This window comes from Scaptodrosophila lebanonensis, unplaced genomic scaffold (genome assembly GCF_003285725.1).
Source record: "Scaptodrosophila lebanonensis strain 11010-0011.00,11010-0021.00 unplaced genomic scaffold, SlebRS2 tig00000053-arrow-pilon, whole genome shotgun sequence".
NCBI lineage: Eukaryota > Metazoa > Arthropoda > Insecta > Diptera > Drosophilidae > Scaptodrosophila > Scaptodrosophila lebanonensis.
This window is the reverse complement of record NW_022060548.1, coordinates 6872310-6889246: the sequence shown is the minus strand read 5'-3', so window position 1 is coordinate 6889246 and position 16937 is coordinate 6872310. Positions and strand designations below refer to the sequence as shown.

The 16937-nt window shown below is 33.8% G+C and overlaps 2 protein-coding genes across 2 annotated transcripts; both read right to left on the bottom strand.

The window, feature by feature from the left end:
* Positions 1–13073: 13073 nt before the first annotated feature.
* LOC115623407 (Golgi-associated plant pathogenesis-related protein 1-like) lies at positions 13074–13563 on the bottom strand. The gene is made up of 2 exons (XM_030517716.1): positions 13313–13563; positions 13074–13253 (listed from the first exon to the last, which is right to left on the bottom strand). The coding sequence occupies exons 1-2, from the start codon at positions 13489–13491 to the stop codon at positions 13151–13153; spliced, it is 282 nt and encodes a 93-aa protein (XP_030373576.1). The 5' UTR covers positions 13492–13563; the 3' UTR covers positions 13074–13150.
* An 803-nt stretch (positions 13564–14366) lies between these two features.
* Positions 14367–15090, bottom strand: LOC115623898 (Golgi-associated plant pathogenesis-related protein 1-like). Its single transcript, XM_030518452.1, has 4 exons — positions 15085–15090; positions 14958–15008; positions 14560–14894; positions 14367–14506 (listed from the first exon to the last, which is right to left on the bottom strand). The coding sequence occupies exons 1-4, from the start codon at positions 15088–15090 to the stop codon at positions 14407–14409; spliced, it is 492 nt and encodes a 163-aa protein (XP_030374312.1). The 3' UTR covers positions 14367–14406.
* Positions 15091–16937: the final 1847 nt, after the last annotated feature.

Below are 16937 nucleotides of genomic sequence, written 5' to 3'. Positions count from 1 at the left end.
TCTTATTTAATTAATTGTTGATAACAGTTTAATGGCACACATGTATGTATACGTCACAATCATAGCTTAATTCAACGATTCGGTTATCCACTGACCACCATATGCTAAGCAGTTGCTAATATTCCACTCAATATTGTCCAAGTGGCGGTCTTAGTCTTAATTCAATATTGCTGATCAAAACAAAGAACTACATTTAAAATATTTAAATATATGAAGTAATCTATTTTAAGGGCAGCTAAAGTTTACATTTAATTTGGAAACGTAAGTATTAAAAGTGCTTATGAATTGTCTCAATTACAAATATTTATTACTTATTGTTCAAAGAAACTACGGCTTCAAACCAGCATGAACGCCAATTTTTCAAAATAAATTGCATTTAAACAAGAAGTGCCAGTCATTTGTGTTAAATATTACATTACATGGGAAAAAAAACGTCACTCCACATGTCCATAAAGTACAACTTTCATAAACTGTCTTGCACAAATTATAAGTATTTATGACTGCCATACAGATTGTGCAGAACTCGAAAAGAAGGGAAAAGCAGAAGACATTATCATTATTTTCATAACGACGATTGCATACGCTTAAAAGAGATTTCTGTGGTAAAATGTATATATTTATATTTTATATATGTACTAGCTATTATTAATTGAATATTAACTAGCTATTAACTCATTTGAATAAAGAAGGAAGACAAGGCTCAGGTATTATACACACTTCCACACTTATGCCAAGAATGGTTATTGTTATGTCATTTAATTCCTTTTAGAACTTATTTTTTGCAATCTCTGGATTTGTTGAGAAGCTGCTCAATCCTCTTCCTTGTCTCTGCAGACTCTGCATAAATCATCCGACTATTCTAAGATGGTAGGCGCTCTGGTAGCATGATTTAAAACACATGTGTTCTCATAAAATTATTTAATAATTATCTAACCCAGTAAAAAGGTAATATTTACAGAAACCAGTTTTTTCTTTACATACTATATATTAACGAATTAATTATTCTTCAAATTGATTTCATTTCATCATTTGTTTCAGCCCCAATGCCAAATACACTAAACACACAATTCAATAGAAAAATTTATTTAAAAAAAATAAAACTCGTATATTCAACAATAAAAATGTTTATTTATAGCATACAGCATTTATCTTAATATTTATTTTATTTCTTACTTATTTTCAACTGGCGAGAAGGCTAGAATAAATTTACTAAGTGCTGTAAGATATTTCTAAAGTTGTAAAGTTTAATTTAAAAGGTATTAGAAAATAATTGCTAAATGGTAACTTAAAGATCATAACCATTATCTTTTGCAGAATTATAATTTTTTCTTTATTTTTTAAATTTCTGAAGTCTTCAGATGTACTTTCTTTCAAAACTAAATAAATAACTTTTCTGCAGTTTTTCAAATGGAAAAAACATAAGCTTTTCAAATACTTGAACTTTTTTTGGAAATGTTCGTCGGAGGTAGGTAAAGATAATAATTTATTTTAGTTATTATTAATTATAGTATTTGTAAGTGTATTATAGTTATTACTAATAATGTAAAAATGTAACATATGATTTACGTTACCAACATCAAATTACATTTCTGATACATTCTTCTACAGGATATGCAAACTGAAGGAGCATCCTCGTATTTCAGAGAATGTGGCGAGCACTAGATATGCCGCAAAGTCGAATGCATGTGAGTGTGAGTTTGTGTGTGTATGGGTGCGATTGCATGCGCCATCATTAAGCGCGCCATTTTGATACTTCAACTTAAAACTTTGCGACTCTACTTGCTAGTTGCTGTTGCAACAACGGCAGCGATGGTGGCATGGCACAATGTTGGTGGCAAGATGCAAAAAGCGAGAGAGGCCAACAAAAGCGCAGCATGCGCGAAAGAGACGTAATTTTTAATAGTTTCGCAATTAAATCGTAAAATTTAACAACTTTGCGCACTTCTTAACGAAATTGCGACGAGCGCTCACCCAAAACTGACACTGATGCATTTCCGGTTGCCAGCTGCCCGCATTTCCGCCCCAAAGCTCCAACCCATGCCTCTGCCCTATCCATTGGTATGCCGGAGCTCCTGCTGCCGCTTAATGAGAAAAATGTCCAAAAGTTTGCCGATTTTAATGCTGTTCCTGCACTCGCTGTTTGTGTTGTTTCTTCAAACTTTCTCCTCTCAGCTATCTTTATGTTTATGTGCGCCATTTAATGTTATATATAGGCACTTACTTAAATACATATTTTGTGCTTTGTTTACACGAAACAAAGGCTGTCTTGCAAATTATAAATGATCGCTGGTCGCCTATTTGTTAAATAAAGAATAAAGTGTTTCCATTGAACATGTGTAATATAGTTATGTATTATATAATTATTCATCATTCCAATAAATTTAAGTGAAATCACAAACTAATACTGAGAACTAGAGAAGAAAGGCTATATCTTGTATTCCCATAGGTCTGGCCATACAGTTGCCTCTGAGCTGATTCTCTGGCTAGCACGAGAACTTTGAGTATTTTTCTCTCATAAATATTTTAACAGCATCTTTTTATTTTAACTTTAAAAAATATTTTAAAAAAGCATTGATATAAATAAATTTAAATTAACACACACAAAATTGTATCATTTTAATTAAGAAATTATGAAGAATTGAATAAATATACAAAATTATGAACTAATAAAATATAGAATTATTATTAAAATATTAATTTTTTCCAAAAATATTAAAAATATTTTAAAATTCAATTGAACGCCGTATGATTGTATCTGTAAGGAAATATTTGAACTTATTTAATATTTTATTTCAAAACAGTTTTCATTGTTAATTTCCTATTCCAATTTTCATTCCTTTTTCACCTTTTAAAATGTTATATTTTTACATAGAATTGAAAAGTCCCCTAATTTTTTAATGGTTTAAAAACAATTATAATTTGTGGAGAAATATCATACTTTAAAGATATTTGAAATTCGTGGAAATTTGCTTCCGTAGCTCTACAAACTGAAAGCAATAAATTACAATTCCCGATTTATATTAAAAACTCTTATAAATAGCTTCAAATAATTATGGGAAGTCGGCTAATGGCATATACGATTACACTAAAAAAAAACTGTACTTTCTCATCCTAAAAGTACGCTTAACTGACGCATAAGTATCTGATGTTTTTCCTTTCCTCTTCACTGCACTAAAAATCGTATAAATTGTTGGAACAATTCCTTCATTAAAAAGTTTATACAAGCGTTCTTTATGTTCTAGTATACGTAGTATACGTACAATATGTCTTCTTTTGTTGTAACATAAGAAAAATGTCCTCCCACAACTATTACTCGACAATTATAAATCTATTTAGCAACAGTTTTTGTAGCCAATCGTATTTGCCAAGAAGCCCCTACAGCACTAATAGTAGTTGTTGCATTGGTAGCAGGACCTTAAATTAAATTAAATTATAACTTATTCGCCATCGGAGCCAGCTAAGGGACAACTATAAAAAGTGCAGTGGCAGTGGCTTTGTGCGAACTCAAAATTCAAATGGCCAACAAATTGTGTTGCCGCCGAACGTGTTGCATGAAAGGGGAGAATTTATTGGAATTCCATCAATTCTAAAACTATGCTGTGCTCCAATTTTGAATCGAAAGCATCCAACTGTGCTGTTTGGCCCGCACTTCTTAGCCCGACGACTCTCTGCCGCCAGCGTCGACCCAACGACAAGTGGCAAGTGGCAGCGATGCTTTGAGCCACCACTTGGTAGCTTCAGTGCTGCACCAATGGACAGGCCTGCTGCTGCTTCTGCTGCTGATACCTTTCTCGATGATGGTGTTGGTGATGTCGATGGTGATGGTGAGGACCCGCACTTCGTCTGTCGCTTCTTCGACAGGGGCCAGAATTCTCATCATAAATACAAAGGATGCAGCGCTTTGTCAAGCGTCCATGACACTTTTATTGGCTCTCCCCTTGTCGCTGAAAGGTGGTCGCCAGCGATATGCCAAAAGGGTGCTGCCGCTCCCAGGGTCCCTGCAGCTGCCACTGCCGGACTCTGGTCTTTGTGCAACGCAAATGAAATTGAAAATTTTTACGATGCCAACGCTGCCGTGCTGTGCCGTGCCGTACCGTGTCATGCTCTGCCAGGTTCTATATGTAGATCTATTTAAAGTGATCTAAAAAAGTTTACACCCACGAAAGTTATTTAAAGAAGTTACTCTAAAATTACAGAAATTGTTTTTTTTACTACGATATGAATATATTAATATTATTAAAACGTTTTTATTTTATTGAAAAAAAAAAAACAAATTTAAAATAAATGTACATATATTAGACCAAAATAGTTATATATATAATATATTATATTATAAAAGCCTACAAAATAAATTGATTAAATTACAATCAAATAAGTAATTTGTTGGACCCATTATCGCTGCAATAACTGATTAGCACTGGAACGCCCATTTTAAAGGCTCCATTGGAATAATTATAATTTAAATATCGAGCTATCTTTTCAGTAAAGTTCTACAGCTGTTCGATTGGATGAATGACTGAAAACTATATTTATAGTTATTTAGACACCGCTCGTATCTCGAAAGCTTCCGATATATCGATATGCACTTTTTATTTATTTTACTGAATTTTATATTTTAATACCAACTAGCATTTAAAGCATAAATCTCAACATAATACTCAAAAGCAAATCAGCGAATAGGGCACTTTTTTCATCTGCTTCTATACTTTTTCCTTCGTTTTCTAAAACTGTTCTGCCATTACTTTTCGGCACATATAATAGTTGTATTCTTCAGAATGTTAGCAGCAAATAATGTCACTTGCATATTAATTTTTTTTTTAAATTTGTCTTCAAAGCCAACGCGTAAAAGCATAAGTTGTTCGCAAACTTTTTTGGCAGACTGTACGTAAGTAGTCCAGGCTTTGTGCGGCAAACAAATCTTATTACGAGGCGGCATGTTCCAGTTTCCGTGTGCTCAGTGCGCGGAATGTTTGAAATTTAAGCAGCTGTATAAAGTTAGTTAATCTGCTGCTGATTAAGATGCGCCAACTTTGGCCCCTGATTACCACCCCTTGTTTTTACGAGAATTAACGAGAGACAGTATAATTTTTATGGTCGAGGCGGTAACGCCACTCCAAGGGCGACCAATGTTTATGTGCTGTCTTCCCGTTTTCTTAACCCAACTATAGCTTAAATATTTGGCCAAGACTTGGATGCAGCTAACCGACAATTTCTCTAGCAATAAAAAAAAGAAGAGAGATACCCAGAACTAGTAGCTGCCAAGTAACAAGCTTAACCGCAGAAGTTTTAAATAAACTTTTGTTGTTGCTGCTGTTGCAAGCAGAAATATTTCAGGGCGCACGCAGCATAGCTATAAGGCTATACTCGTACATACATTTATACATAACTTCCGTTTCCGTTACAACGTGCCGCATTCTTGGTTGGCTCGCAGATCGGTTTGGGTGAGGGCTGCCAGTTGTTGGTAGGCGTGGCTGTGCCGCAATTCAGTTAAATAAAATTTCAAAAAAATATATATTTTTATATATAGAGTTTGCTAAACTTTTTGCTTTCTCCTTTTTTGTTACTTATGCAATTTGCATGAGCGGCAAACACCCACGAACAACTAACAAGTCGGTACCGAAAGTAAAGGCGCCAACACAACCACCATTGCCACCACCAGCACCACTAACAACAACTACAACAACAACAGCCACACAACAATAAACAACAACAGTTGCTGCAACGGCCCAGCAGCAAGCAAACTTCCGGCTGATGAATAAGTGTCTGTAGCTGTGTGCGTGTTTAGTTTGTTTAACTGTAAAAAAATAATAAAAACAACTTCCTAATTGCAAAAATAAAAATCAACAACACTATAACAACAACAATACCAACACTAACGCATGCACAATGGACGATAATCGTGAACAAAGTGATAAAAAAACAAAGATCAGGATAAAATGAACTATAGCTGCCAGGTAGACTCAGAACAAAACTATATCTTTTGCATCCAACTCAATAGATAATTTCATCCAATGCTGTCAATTCTTTAATTTTAAAATATTTTACCAAATTATATAAAATTAAATTGAATATATATGTTGATTTGATGTTGATGTTTATTTCCACAAATTTGGCTAACACTTGCTAATCAGCATCTAAGCGTAATTTTAAATAATGAAAACCATATTCGTAGCATCTTAGGTATTCATAGTACTACTTAGTATTTATACTAATACGGATACTTATATATATAGGGAAACTTTGCTCGACTAAAGTTCTAAGCAATGTACTTACAATACTTCCTTTTTTTAAAACGTATCTAATAGGCTGCATAGGACTTTAAATGTATCTACAAAAAATTTGTGTTGTGTAATTCAATATTAAAACTTTTCGAATATTTCGAAGCAGATTTCCAATACACTTTTTATTTCTTGGTATCTATTTTGACATAAACCAACAAGATTTTACAATTTTCTGTTATATCTTGTGGCCAACATGATTTATAAGCTCTCTCTACGTACGATTTCTGATCTGTGTTAGTTAATTGCTTAACTTGGCAGACTTTGCGATTTTCATAACTCTTTGAAATAGGATAGCATTGCCGAATCTATTGAGAATCTAAAAACTACATTTAAAAAACAAACTTTCTTTCATCTTTCTGCAATTTTGGCAATGTCATTTATTAAAACCGTTTTAAAAACCATAACTATATTTAGCACAAAAAAATGTTTTAAAGCACCCGATATGATATTGCAGTTGTCATTTTTGGCCCTCATTTTTATTCAAATTATTTCACCTTTGGAAAAAAATAGAAACTAAAGTGTCTTTCTCGCGTCTACTTAAAAAAATTAAATATATATATATATTTTTTGAATAGTTTAAAATCGGCTCCTATTTAGTATTCAAATTATTTAAACTTGCGAAAAAATTTAAACCAAAGTGCCTTTTTTCGCCTGAGCTGAAAATGCATCACAATAAAAAACATCTGAAATGATCCGATTGGCAAGAATCAGTTACACATTTATTCCCAAAAAAATATGCATTTCCACCATGGTAATGAACAGCGGCTGGCATAAATTTAAAGCATCAGAACTCGGACTTCCGTTTGGAGCGACCGCCATGTTGTTATGCAGTCTGTGCTGCTTGGCTGTTTGTGGGCGTTGCGGGCGAGGGTGGGGTGGGGTGGGGTGGGAGTGAGGGAGGAAGTTGCGATTGTGTGCGTTCTTAAAAATGCAGTTATGCCAACAGCCCACAATACAACAACAGAGCCCGGCAGAGCGCGGCAAACAAGCCAACATAAACAAAATGAAGTTATACACATGCTGATAGTAGTTGCACCGACAACAACAACAAAAACAACAACAACAACAACAGCATAGAGCCCGCAGATGCAAAAAATGGCGAGTCATATTAATTTTGGCTATCTCACTGACATTTTACATGCGTATTGCGTTGTTGTTGCGCATGTTTTGTTTTTGTTTTCGCGCGCAACCCTTGCAATACATTTGATTTGTTTAGCAATTTGTTGCATATCGCATTGCGCATACGCCCCGTACATTCATCTCTGCACAGGCACGTCTGGCGCTGTCGTCAACGCAACTGCCATTGTTTCAAAGGCAAAGCACCCTCCGCCCTTCTCCCTTCAGATCCTAGCATTGTAACGCGACGACGTGTAACTGCAGTTGCTTTAACAATGAATAACGTGTTGTGCGTTCGTTTTCCCCCTCTTTTTTTGCACTCCCAGCCAGCTTTATGTGACGTTTTATGCACTCGGAGTGGAAATAATTTATATCGAAATTTACTTTGTATGTGTGTGTTAGCTTAGACATTTGTTTGAAGTGCATCTCCTACTAAATTTGTTCCTGCTCTTGTGTGTTAGCGAATATTTATTATTCATTTAATTTTTTTTGATACATTGCTCGGAAAATTGAGAGAGCATAAAAAATCTGCTCTAATAATAGCAATAATATCAAGAGATAAAACCATGCAGTTGCAAGCAATTGGGAAAGGTCATGCGATCATTTGTTAAGAGAGTATAAAAGGCATACAGGCCACAAAAATCAACAAAAAATATCTTTCAAGTAACCTCATATAAATGTGATAATCTCAAAAGAAGTTTTGTTTCATTTTGAATAAAATATCTGCAGCTGAAATTTGAAGAAAATTGCAGAAGGCTTTCAAAAAACAGGCTATGTCTAAAATAGAAATTTGTAAAGTATATAAAATATTTACGGAGAGTCGAACCAACACTTTAAAAAATTCAAAAATTAAGGAACAACTGGTGCTGTTGCATTTTTTAATAGATGAGCCAACATCATTTTAAGAGAATATTTGTGGCTCGCTAAAGTCAATTCTCGTTTGGTTTCAAAAACACTGCACCCATGACTAATACACCAAAAGCCTGACGAGGTATATACATACTTGTATATATAAGATATATTAGCAATAGTATGGATTTCCATGAATTTACTGCAAAGCTCTTCTGGATATTTAATAAATTATAAAGTCATTTCTCGGTATAAGGCTTAGACACGATGGAGGACATTTAAGCCGAATTTAAGATTAAGAAGGCACTGTTGGCAATTCTAGAAGTACAATTTTCAGATTGCTTCAAGGAATGGGAAAAATATTGATATGCATTACATCGCGATAAAATTAATTACAAGTTAATAAAGTCGATTTTAATAAATATATAAGAATTTTAAAAGGTCAAACCAAATTCCGGGTCGTTTAAAGAAGTACCTTTCTATACAGTAGTATATAGAATTGTATAGTGTAAGAAAGAGAAAATATATACTATTTAGTACATAAGTATACTTTAACAAAACAGCTAGCAGATAAGCAACAAAATGTATAAAAATATAAAACTTTTGGAAAATATGATTAAAATTAGATTAGAAGTTAAGGTGAGCGAGCATTCATGTGCTAGCAATATTAAGTATATAACTAATTCACACGACATATTGACTTTCTACATTTAAAAATTCTCTATAAAATACAACAAAATTCAAATTGTTTACTCTGTTTAAAGTTGGCTATTTTGTTTATCTACGGAAATAAATAAACATAAAGATAACATGCCATAACCACTACATTCTCATTTCTCTCTCATTTACATATAGTACTCGTATATATTTAAATTTATTGTTATTTTCCATTCGTTTTCAACTTGACTTTAAACTGACAAATACTCCCAAGTTTGTAATTTGTTCCATTGACTTCCATAACTCTCCTTTTTAAATTATGTTTATCGTATAATCATCGCAAAAAAATTATGCTTGGTCTCTGACGAGGCGAGAACTCTTCGCGTGCATAATTTCGCAGCAAAGAACATTTTGGGAAAATCTGCAATTTATTGTGCGCAGCAGTTTCCACCCACCATTTGAATATTGCAGCCCAGTTCCCCCCCTGTTCTGTGTTTTATAACACTGGCAAAAGTTGTCGCTGCCTTTGGAGCGCCCGCAGTCAAAATGCATTTCTAATTCGGCTAGTTATGGTCTGTCGTAACTTTTAGCAATTCGCCGGCAAATGTTCACTTTGGAAATTGGCAACAGTTGCAACAAATTATCGCACCCAGACATGCACTTCAAGAAGACACATTCATTCATTCAATGGGCGAATGGAGGTTAGTTCCCTTTGAAATGCTCGTGCATTTTAATAATTAATAACAATTTAGCATGCACTTAATTTTAATTATTACTCAATTAGGTCAGCGCCGTTACAATTTAAGCACCCAGCGCAAAGATAATTAAACGCGCGCGTAATTAAACAATTTCCAAGCGGAATGCCGCACACAGAACCAAGCACCAGGACCAAGACCAAGACCCATGGTCCTGCTTTCGTCCACAAAGACGACGACGACGATGAAAATGAAGAAGACGCTGTCAGTTGCGTCATTAGAGGCGCTTTGTGTGTAAATTTGATTTCATAATATTTTGCCAGTGTTTCGCCTCGATTTGACGCTTTTACGATGCACATAAATTTTACGACCAAGTTGAAATTATGAATAGTTGACGAAGTGCTTGTGAGCGCTGGTCACCAGCTCGAGCTGGCGAAGATAATGAAAACTAGCACTGTACTCCATGTCGATATTTATGCATTAGTTTATGGTTCGAAAGTGTAATTCTTATTAGTTTTGGGGCAGAAAATCGGAAAACATAATGAAAGCAGGCACTGCACTCCATGTCGATATTTTTACATTAGTTTGTGGTTCAATAATGTAATTCTTATTAATTTTGGGGAAGTTAATTGAAAAACATAGCATTAGTTTTCGGTTCGAAAATTATATAAATTAGATTATATATAAAAATTAATTCCAATAACGTTTTGTGCAGAAAATGGAATTGGCGAAGATATGTCGATATTCTTGCATTAGTTTATGGTTCGAACGTGTAATTCTTATTAGTTTTAGGGAAGTTAATTGAAAAACATAGCATTAATTCCTATAAGGTTTTGTGCAGAAAATGGAATTGGCGAAGATTATGAAAACAAGCACTGTACTCCATGTCGATATTCTTTCATTTTAGGAAATTGCACAGAGAATTGCACTATCGTGCTTACTCGACTATTCTGTTCAGATATAAGAACAAATTTTAATATTTTTATAAATTTAAATTTTTTTTCAACTTTTTAAAACTTTAAGAACATTTTACAAATACTTTTCTTCCATTTAATTTATTTGTATTTATAATTAATGTTATCTTTTAAATTGTGTAATTTTTTGAACAATGGTCTAGTTTCAAATATTTACAGCATTATAGTAGGAGTTCAAAATTCCAGGTAACTAAAAATTTGGTAAGCCTATACAAGTAACCCTTCAAGCACTCTTCTCCCATTTAATTTATTTGTATTTATAATTAATGTTCTATTTTAAATTGTGTAATTTTTTGAACAATTGTCAAGTTACAGTAGGAGGTCAAAATTCCAGATAACTAAGAATTTGGTTCAGAAAGCAATTTTCCAATTAAAAACTCGCACTCGTATCTGCTTGACTTAAAAGACTGAACCAAAACTACAGAAATAGTCGGCAAATATTAAACTAGTTACAAATTTGTACTATGAAAAATATTGCTTTAATAAAAACTTTGGGTAAGGCTAAGTGGTTGCCATTGGTTTTTACCTTCCCCGACAGCTCCTTGTTTTCCTTCATACATTTTGCAGTAATGTGCTGTGTTTTTTATTCGACCCTAAGTCTATTTCCATACCTGACGATGTGGCTCGTTTGGGCCAAATGTCATTTGCTTACGAGTTCATTTCCGATGCCGCTCAGATTCGTTGGCATCAGCCATATAATGCGTAATGCATTTCGAGAGTCTCGGGAGCTTTGCGCCCTCTGCCGCGATACACGATTCCATTAATTTATTTAACGTGTTCAAATTGAAATGGGCGGAGACAAAACAATTTGAATGTCATTAGGCGAGTCACAGGAATAGAAAAAAACAACCTATAGAGCACGTACACACATACATACATTGATATCTTTTTATGTGTGACGCATGGGAAAGCTGAACTGCTGTAAAAATAAAGAAAGAAGTGAAACTGTCGAGCATGGGCGACCGTTAAATACCCTAGACTGCTGTGCAGAAGAGGGGGAGAAAAAGAGCGTCTGTTTGTGGGTTCTACTTTTAACCGATTTGGATGAAATAGGATTTGAAATAGAGGTAGAGAATTGCAGATGAAATATGTTTGCAAAGTTTATTTCGTGAAATTGTGAACAGCACTGAAGAAATGATTTAACAGTCTAAGGAAAGTAGAAAATAAAACAAACTTGTATTGCCTAGAAACTAGTAGAGTCCATGTATATTCGTTTATCACATATTGACATGAGAAGTCAGCCGTTCATCCAGACAAACGGCCGTTCTGTTTAAGAGTATGCACTCTTTATGGTGTCGAAGCTGCTTCCTTCTCATATAACCTTTTTACCCTTCGTGTGCAGGGTATAAAAAGAAAACAACAACTAAAAGAGAAAGGAGAAAGGCGAAACATGTCGCAGGCGCAGCAACAAAAAAAAATAAATAAAACTTCATATCTGATTGAATAATAATGTGTGCTTAAGGATTTAATGTGCTGCTGGCAGCTGCTGAGCCCAACACGAGCCTCGAGTATTTGTGCGTGGTCCTTACATCTTTTTTTTCGTTTTCCTTGCCCTGACTTTTGCTCTGACTGTCTGCTGTAAATAACGCTTGGGAAAATGCAAAATTACAAGAGCGACAACAACGAAAACAAACATAGGAAAAACATTATTGAAGTCTGTCGCCCTGCGAGCGCCGTTCCAAAGAGTCTTACACTTTTCCACGTTGACATCCTGCGCCCAATGGGGAATTTGTTTGCCTGATGCTGATTGCCAAAAAAGTGTAAGAGACATACATTTAAATAACGATGCTGAGCAACTATTTTTTGGCACAAGCCAAGAAAAATTGAATTTTCTTATCACACGTTTGCGAATTAACACAACTAAGTAAGTATGAGGCGAATCATACTCCCAATTCCAAGTCTAACTTCGTTTACCTGGGTGCTAAGCTCATTTGAATTTCTAATGCCAGTTTTCACTTAATTCTAACACACACTTACATGCACACTCTCTTCCATGTTTATACCCAATCTACCCGATGGGTGAAAACTAAAGCTAAAACTAAAAAGCCGGTATGTATATAATATCCGTCTGTATGAACGTCGATAACTTTTAAGCCATACTAGCTAGAGACTCTAAACTTGGCATCTAGTCTGGTCTTTTCCATATACAAATCAAGTATGTCCCGCACTATACATAGAAATATTATTTCATATAGCTGCTATAGAAACGATAAGTGTGAAAATCACTCTGGATATAGACATCGTTACCGAAACCACTCTTGGTTAGAAAAACTTTTCTTGTATAAAGACATACTTAGTTACCAAGCTCGATATTTAAGTGATTTTAAAAATTTCTCTTTACATCCCCCCCCTCACACCAGTAACCCACACAATCAAGTTTCTCTTCTTAAAAAACGGGTTCAAAAACTAGAAATTAGCAACAATATTCACGATTTATAAATTCCTCTCAATTAGTTTCCACATATCGAAACCATAATTAACCTTAAATATAAGAAAAAGTATAAATTTTTTATATTTATTTATATTTTCAATAAAAAAAGATAGTCTGGCATTGAAAATTTCAATCCATTCAAATATATTAAATATAGTTCATCTCCTTTAGGGGCATTACGTTTTGCTTAAATTTTCCGATTACGTTACCAGCAGGTGCATAATTAACAACCACCACTGTTTTTTTCTTCCTTAAATATTAAGAGAATTATTAGAATTATTATTTTATAAACGAATGAAAATCACTTACTGGGTATATTTTCCAACGCCTAAGCTGGCGGTACTTTTCCAAACGCTATACCAGGAGGCCACGCAATCAAATTTCGGGCCAGTTGTAGAAAATAAATTCTCTCCTAATCTACCTGTACTATGCTTGAATATGCCTTCCACAGCCAATTTCTCTGCCCACCCAGCCGCAAGCATAGTCATATTTATATTTAGCTTCAGAGGAGGAACATCGTGCAATTTTCGATATTTGTTGTGATCGTTCAATATATCTTCTTCAAAACCCGATAAAACCTATTTACACAATAGCCAAAATATTGTTTAATACATTTTAAAATTTATTCTTTCATACTCACGAACGACAGACTAACCAATATCAGCAGCGGTATTATAAACATTTCGCTAGCCTCTAATGAAACAAATTTAACTGACTCTTGCGTTCTAACTCTTATCAGAAAATGTTACACTTGTTAAGCTCATTAGTTAGAGTCGTTTGAACTTATTTCTGGTTTTTAGTGCCTTGTTTTCAACGTCTTTATTGGTTGGTTCGGTGGGTAAAAAAGTAATAATAAACAATACACCAGCAGCAAAATTAATTACTTCGAAACTATTTGTTTGTTGTTATATTTAAACAATGCCCGAGGATCGGTGTAGGTTGGTGTTAATATTTTGTGATTTTATTTAATGCGGCTCACAGGTGTGCTTCCATACATTTCAGTAGTCAGGGAAGAAGAGAAACAAAAACTAAAACAAGGGCTGCAAAGGCACAAATTGTGTATCGATTAATCAATTATCGACACTATTAACTAAATATAACAAGTTCGAACGATGTTCATAATTTTTTCCCATGAAATATTTCAAATGGCAACTTATTTATCAATATATGCACTCACTTATTAAAAATGTGTTCAAAAACTAGAAAACTCACTTATAAAAGAAGCGTTTAAAAACTAGAAAACCTCCTTATAACATTTTTCTAATTAGTTTCGATATATAAGAACTAAAATTAGCCCTAAAAATAGAAAAAATGTTAAATTTTGTATATTTATTTCTATTTTAAATAATTGGACATCATCTCCTAATTTCGATCTATTCAAATCTATTAAATCAACACATGGTTTATAACCCACTTGCCTTTAGGGGCATTACGTTTTGTTTATACTTGCCCTTTTCATTACCAGCAGGTGCATAATTAACAACTACCACTGTTCTTTTCTTCCTTAAAAATTAAAAGAATTATTAGAGTGCAACTTTATGTTAATAATAACTTACTGTGTATATTTTCCAACTCCTAGGCTGGCCGTACTTTTCCAAATAACTTGGGTAAAGCGTTCGAATTTTTTGGGATTTGTGTGATTCTTGAAATCGTAATCCTTGCCCTCTCTATACCAGGAGCCCACACAATCAAATTTCGGGGCAGTTGTAGAAAATAAATTCTCTCCTAAGCTACTTGTACTATGCTTGAATATGCCTTCCACAGCCAATTTCTCTGCCCACTCAGCCGCAAACCTAGTAATGTTTCCATTCAGCTTCAGAGGAGGGACTCCATGTAATTTGCGATATTTGTTGTGATCGTTCAATATATCTTCTTCAAAACCCGATAGAACCTATTTACACAATATCCAAAATATTGTTTGAATGCATTTTAAAAATTATTACTTCATACTCACGAACGACAGACTAGCCAATATCAGCAGCGGTATTATAAACATTTCGCTGGCCTATAATGAAAGAAATATAGCTTAGTCTTCGTGAAATAAATGTTCCACCTTTTAGTCAGTTAGTCTAATTAGTTACAGTCATTTCAAATGTAAAATTAATGTTTTTTTCCTTAAATGAAAGAATACTCAAATATCGCCTGTCTATAATTTTAAGCTCTTAAGTCTTGTCTTAAATGTAACTAAGTTATTCATTTATTTCCCCGTACCGATGAGCCATTCAACCAACTTTATCGTCAGTAGAACATCTTTCGTCTTTAATCGAAAAAACTGAAAACTTGGATAGCGTTTTATTTTACTTCGAAGTGTGTATTGCACTTATCGTTGTTCGTTTTATTTTTTTTTTTTTTTTAATAAGAAAAAATGTACTATGTACTTGTATTTGATTGTTTCCTGACAACAATTTGTCAGAGATATAACAAACTTTTTATTTAACATTTTTTAATCACAAATATCACAATCTTTTCTTGCCACGAATATATACATACAAAGGGTACATTAATAAATTGTTTTAAAGCGTTTTATATTGAGTCTAAGAAATATTCAATTTCACTTTTAAAAAGTTACAAAAAATAATATAGTCCACGTTCTGCCTATTTTAAATTTGATTTTGTTGAACTTATCGAATGAATGCTGTGGTAGAGGTTGGAAAAAACAAATCAGCCGCGACTTGCAAAAGTCGTGTCCGATATGCATTGACATTTAATTTGATTTATCTGGGGGGGCGTGAGAAACAAGTTGTTTAGAGAATACAAATTTTTCAGGTTAGTCCCATCTTGTCCGCCACTCCTCAATCTTAGACTATCTCCAAAGGTATTATGTTTGAATAGTTCTTTAAAGGCCCCTATTTTCGTCATGCCTACTTCAGTTACGATCTCAGGTCCTAGTAGACTAGAGTCTACTTAATTATATTTTCCACTAACAAGATTTCTAAGTATATAATTCGCAAATATTAGCAGCATTGTATCTAAATTAACAAATTCATTTCAGGATAGTATTTCGTATCAATTCAATGTCAAATGTATGTTTTTTTGTTTTGGTTTATTAGAGCTTCATTAAATTAAACGCTTTATGATATGTGGTATGTATACCACGTTATTTTTCAAATGTTATAAAAAAGAGAAGTACACATCTAATGCTGCAGCAAATCGACAGGTTAAATAAAATACAAAAACGGAAATTGCGAGCTAAAACCGTTGTACCGCGAAAATGTAAATAGAATTAAATGCCAATCATGTTGCTAACCAAATCCTATTTTGTAAGTATTCAGCCACAAAAACCATATCAAACGGACATCAGGAGTATAGTTGGCAACCAATTCCAACCGCTTAACCTTTCCACTCCAGCCTTAACTAAAGAACAAGAAAGTTGTACTTGAAGCTTTAATTGGATGGAAACTCGCATTAAAGCCATTTGATGCGAACTTGAAATATTGATGTGTATATATATATATTTATTGCCAGTAAAAGCAACAATTACGATGCACGATAAGATGAAAAGTATCCCATAGTCTGTTCTATTAATATACTAAGGACAATAAACTTGGCATTCAGACTTGTCTCATCAAAAAGCCAACAGAGCCCTTGGCAAATGAAATATAAAATACAGTTCATATATAAGTTAAAGTCTTTAATTATCAAAATTTACTCGGGTTGTGTGAATTATTTTCATATATTACAAAGTGCTTTCAACTTTTCCCTTCAACTCTTTCTATACGCGTTCCTATATACCCCTCCTAATTCGGTAGCAATTTAGAAAAGTTCTCTTTGAAACAACTGCCTAATTAAAACACAATCAATTTGGTAATACAGTTTAGTAATAATGCAGTAGTTTTATTGATAGTAGCATTACCAGCGGTAAGCATTCCAATTGAAAGAACCCACCCAACAGACATTAGAGTCACAACTATAGATATATTTTTTTTTACCTTTA

Bases quoted from the DNA above. Each gene is read 5' to 3' on its own strand.
- LOC115623407 (XM_030517716.1), bottom strand. From the start codon at position 13,491: ATGACTATGCTTGCGGCTGGGTGGGCAGAGAAATTGGCTGTGGAAGGC. The intron at 13,254-13,312 runs GTAAGTGATTTT...TTAATATTTAAG, and splicing joins GGCGTTGGAAAATATACCCA to GAAGAAAAAAACAGTGGTGG.
- LOC115623898 (XM_030518452.1), bottom strand. The intron at 14,895-14,957 runs GTGAGTATGAAG...TTGTGTAAATAG, and splicing joins TATTGGCTAGTCTGTCGTTC to GTTCTATCGGGTTTTGAAGA. The intron at 14,507-14,559 runs GTAAGTTATTAT...TTAATTTTTAAG, and splicing joins GGAGTTGGAAAATATACACA to GAAGAAAAGAACAGTGGTAG.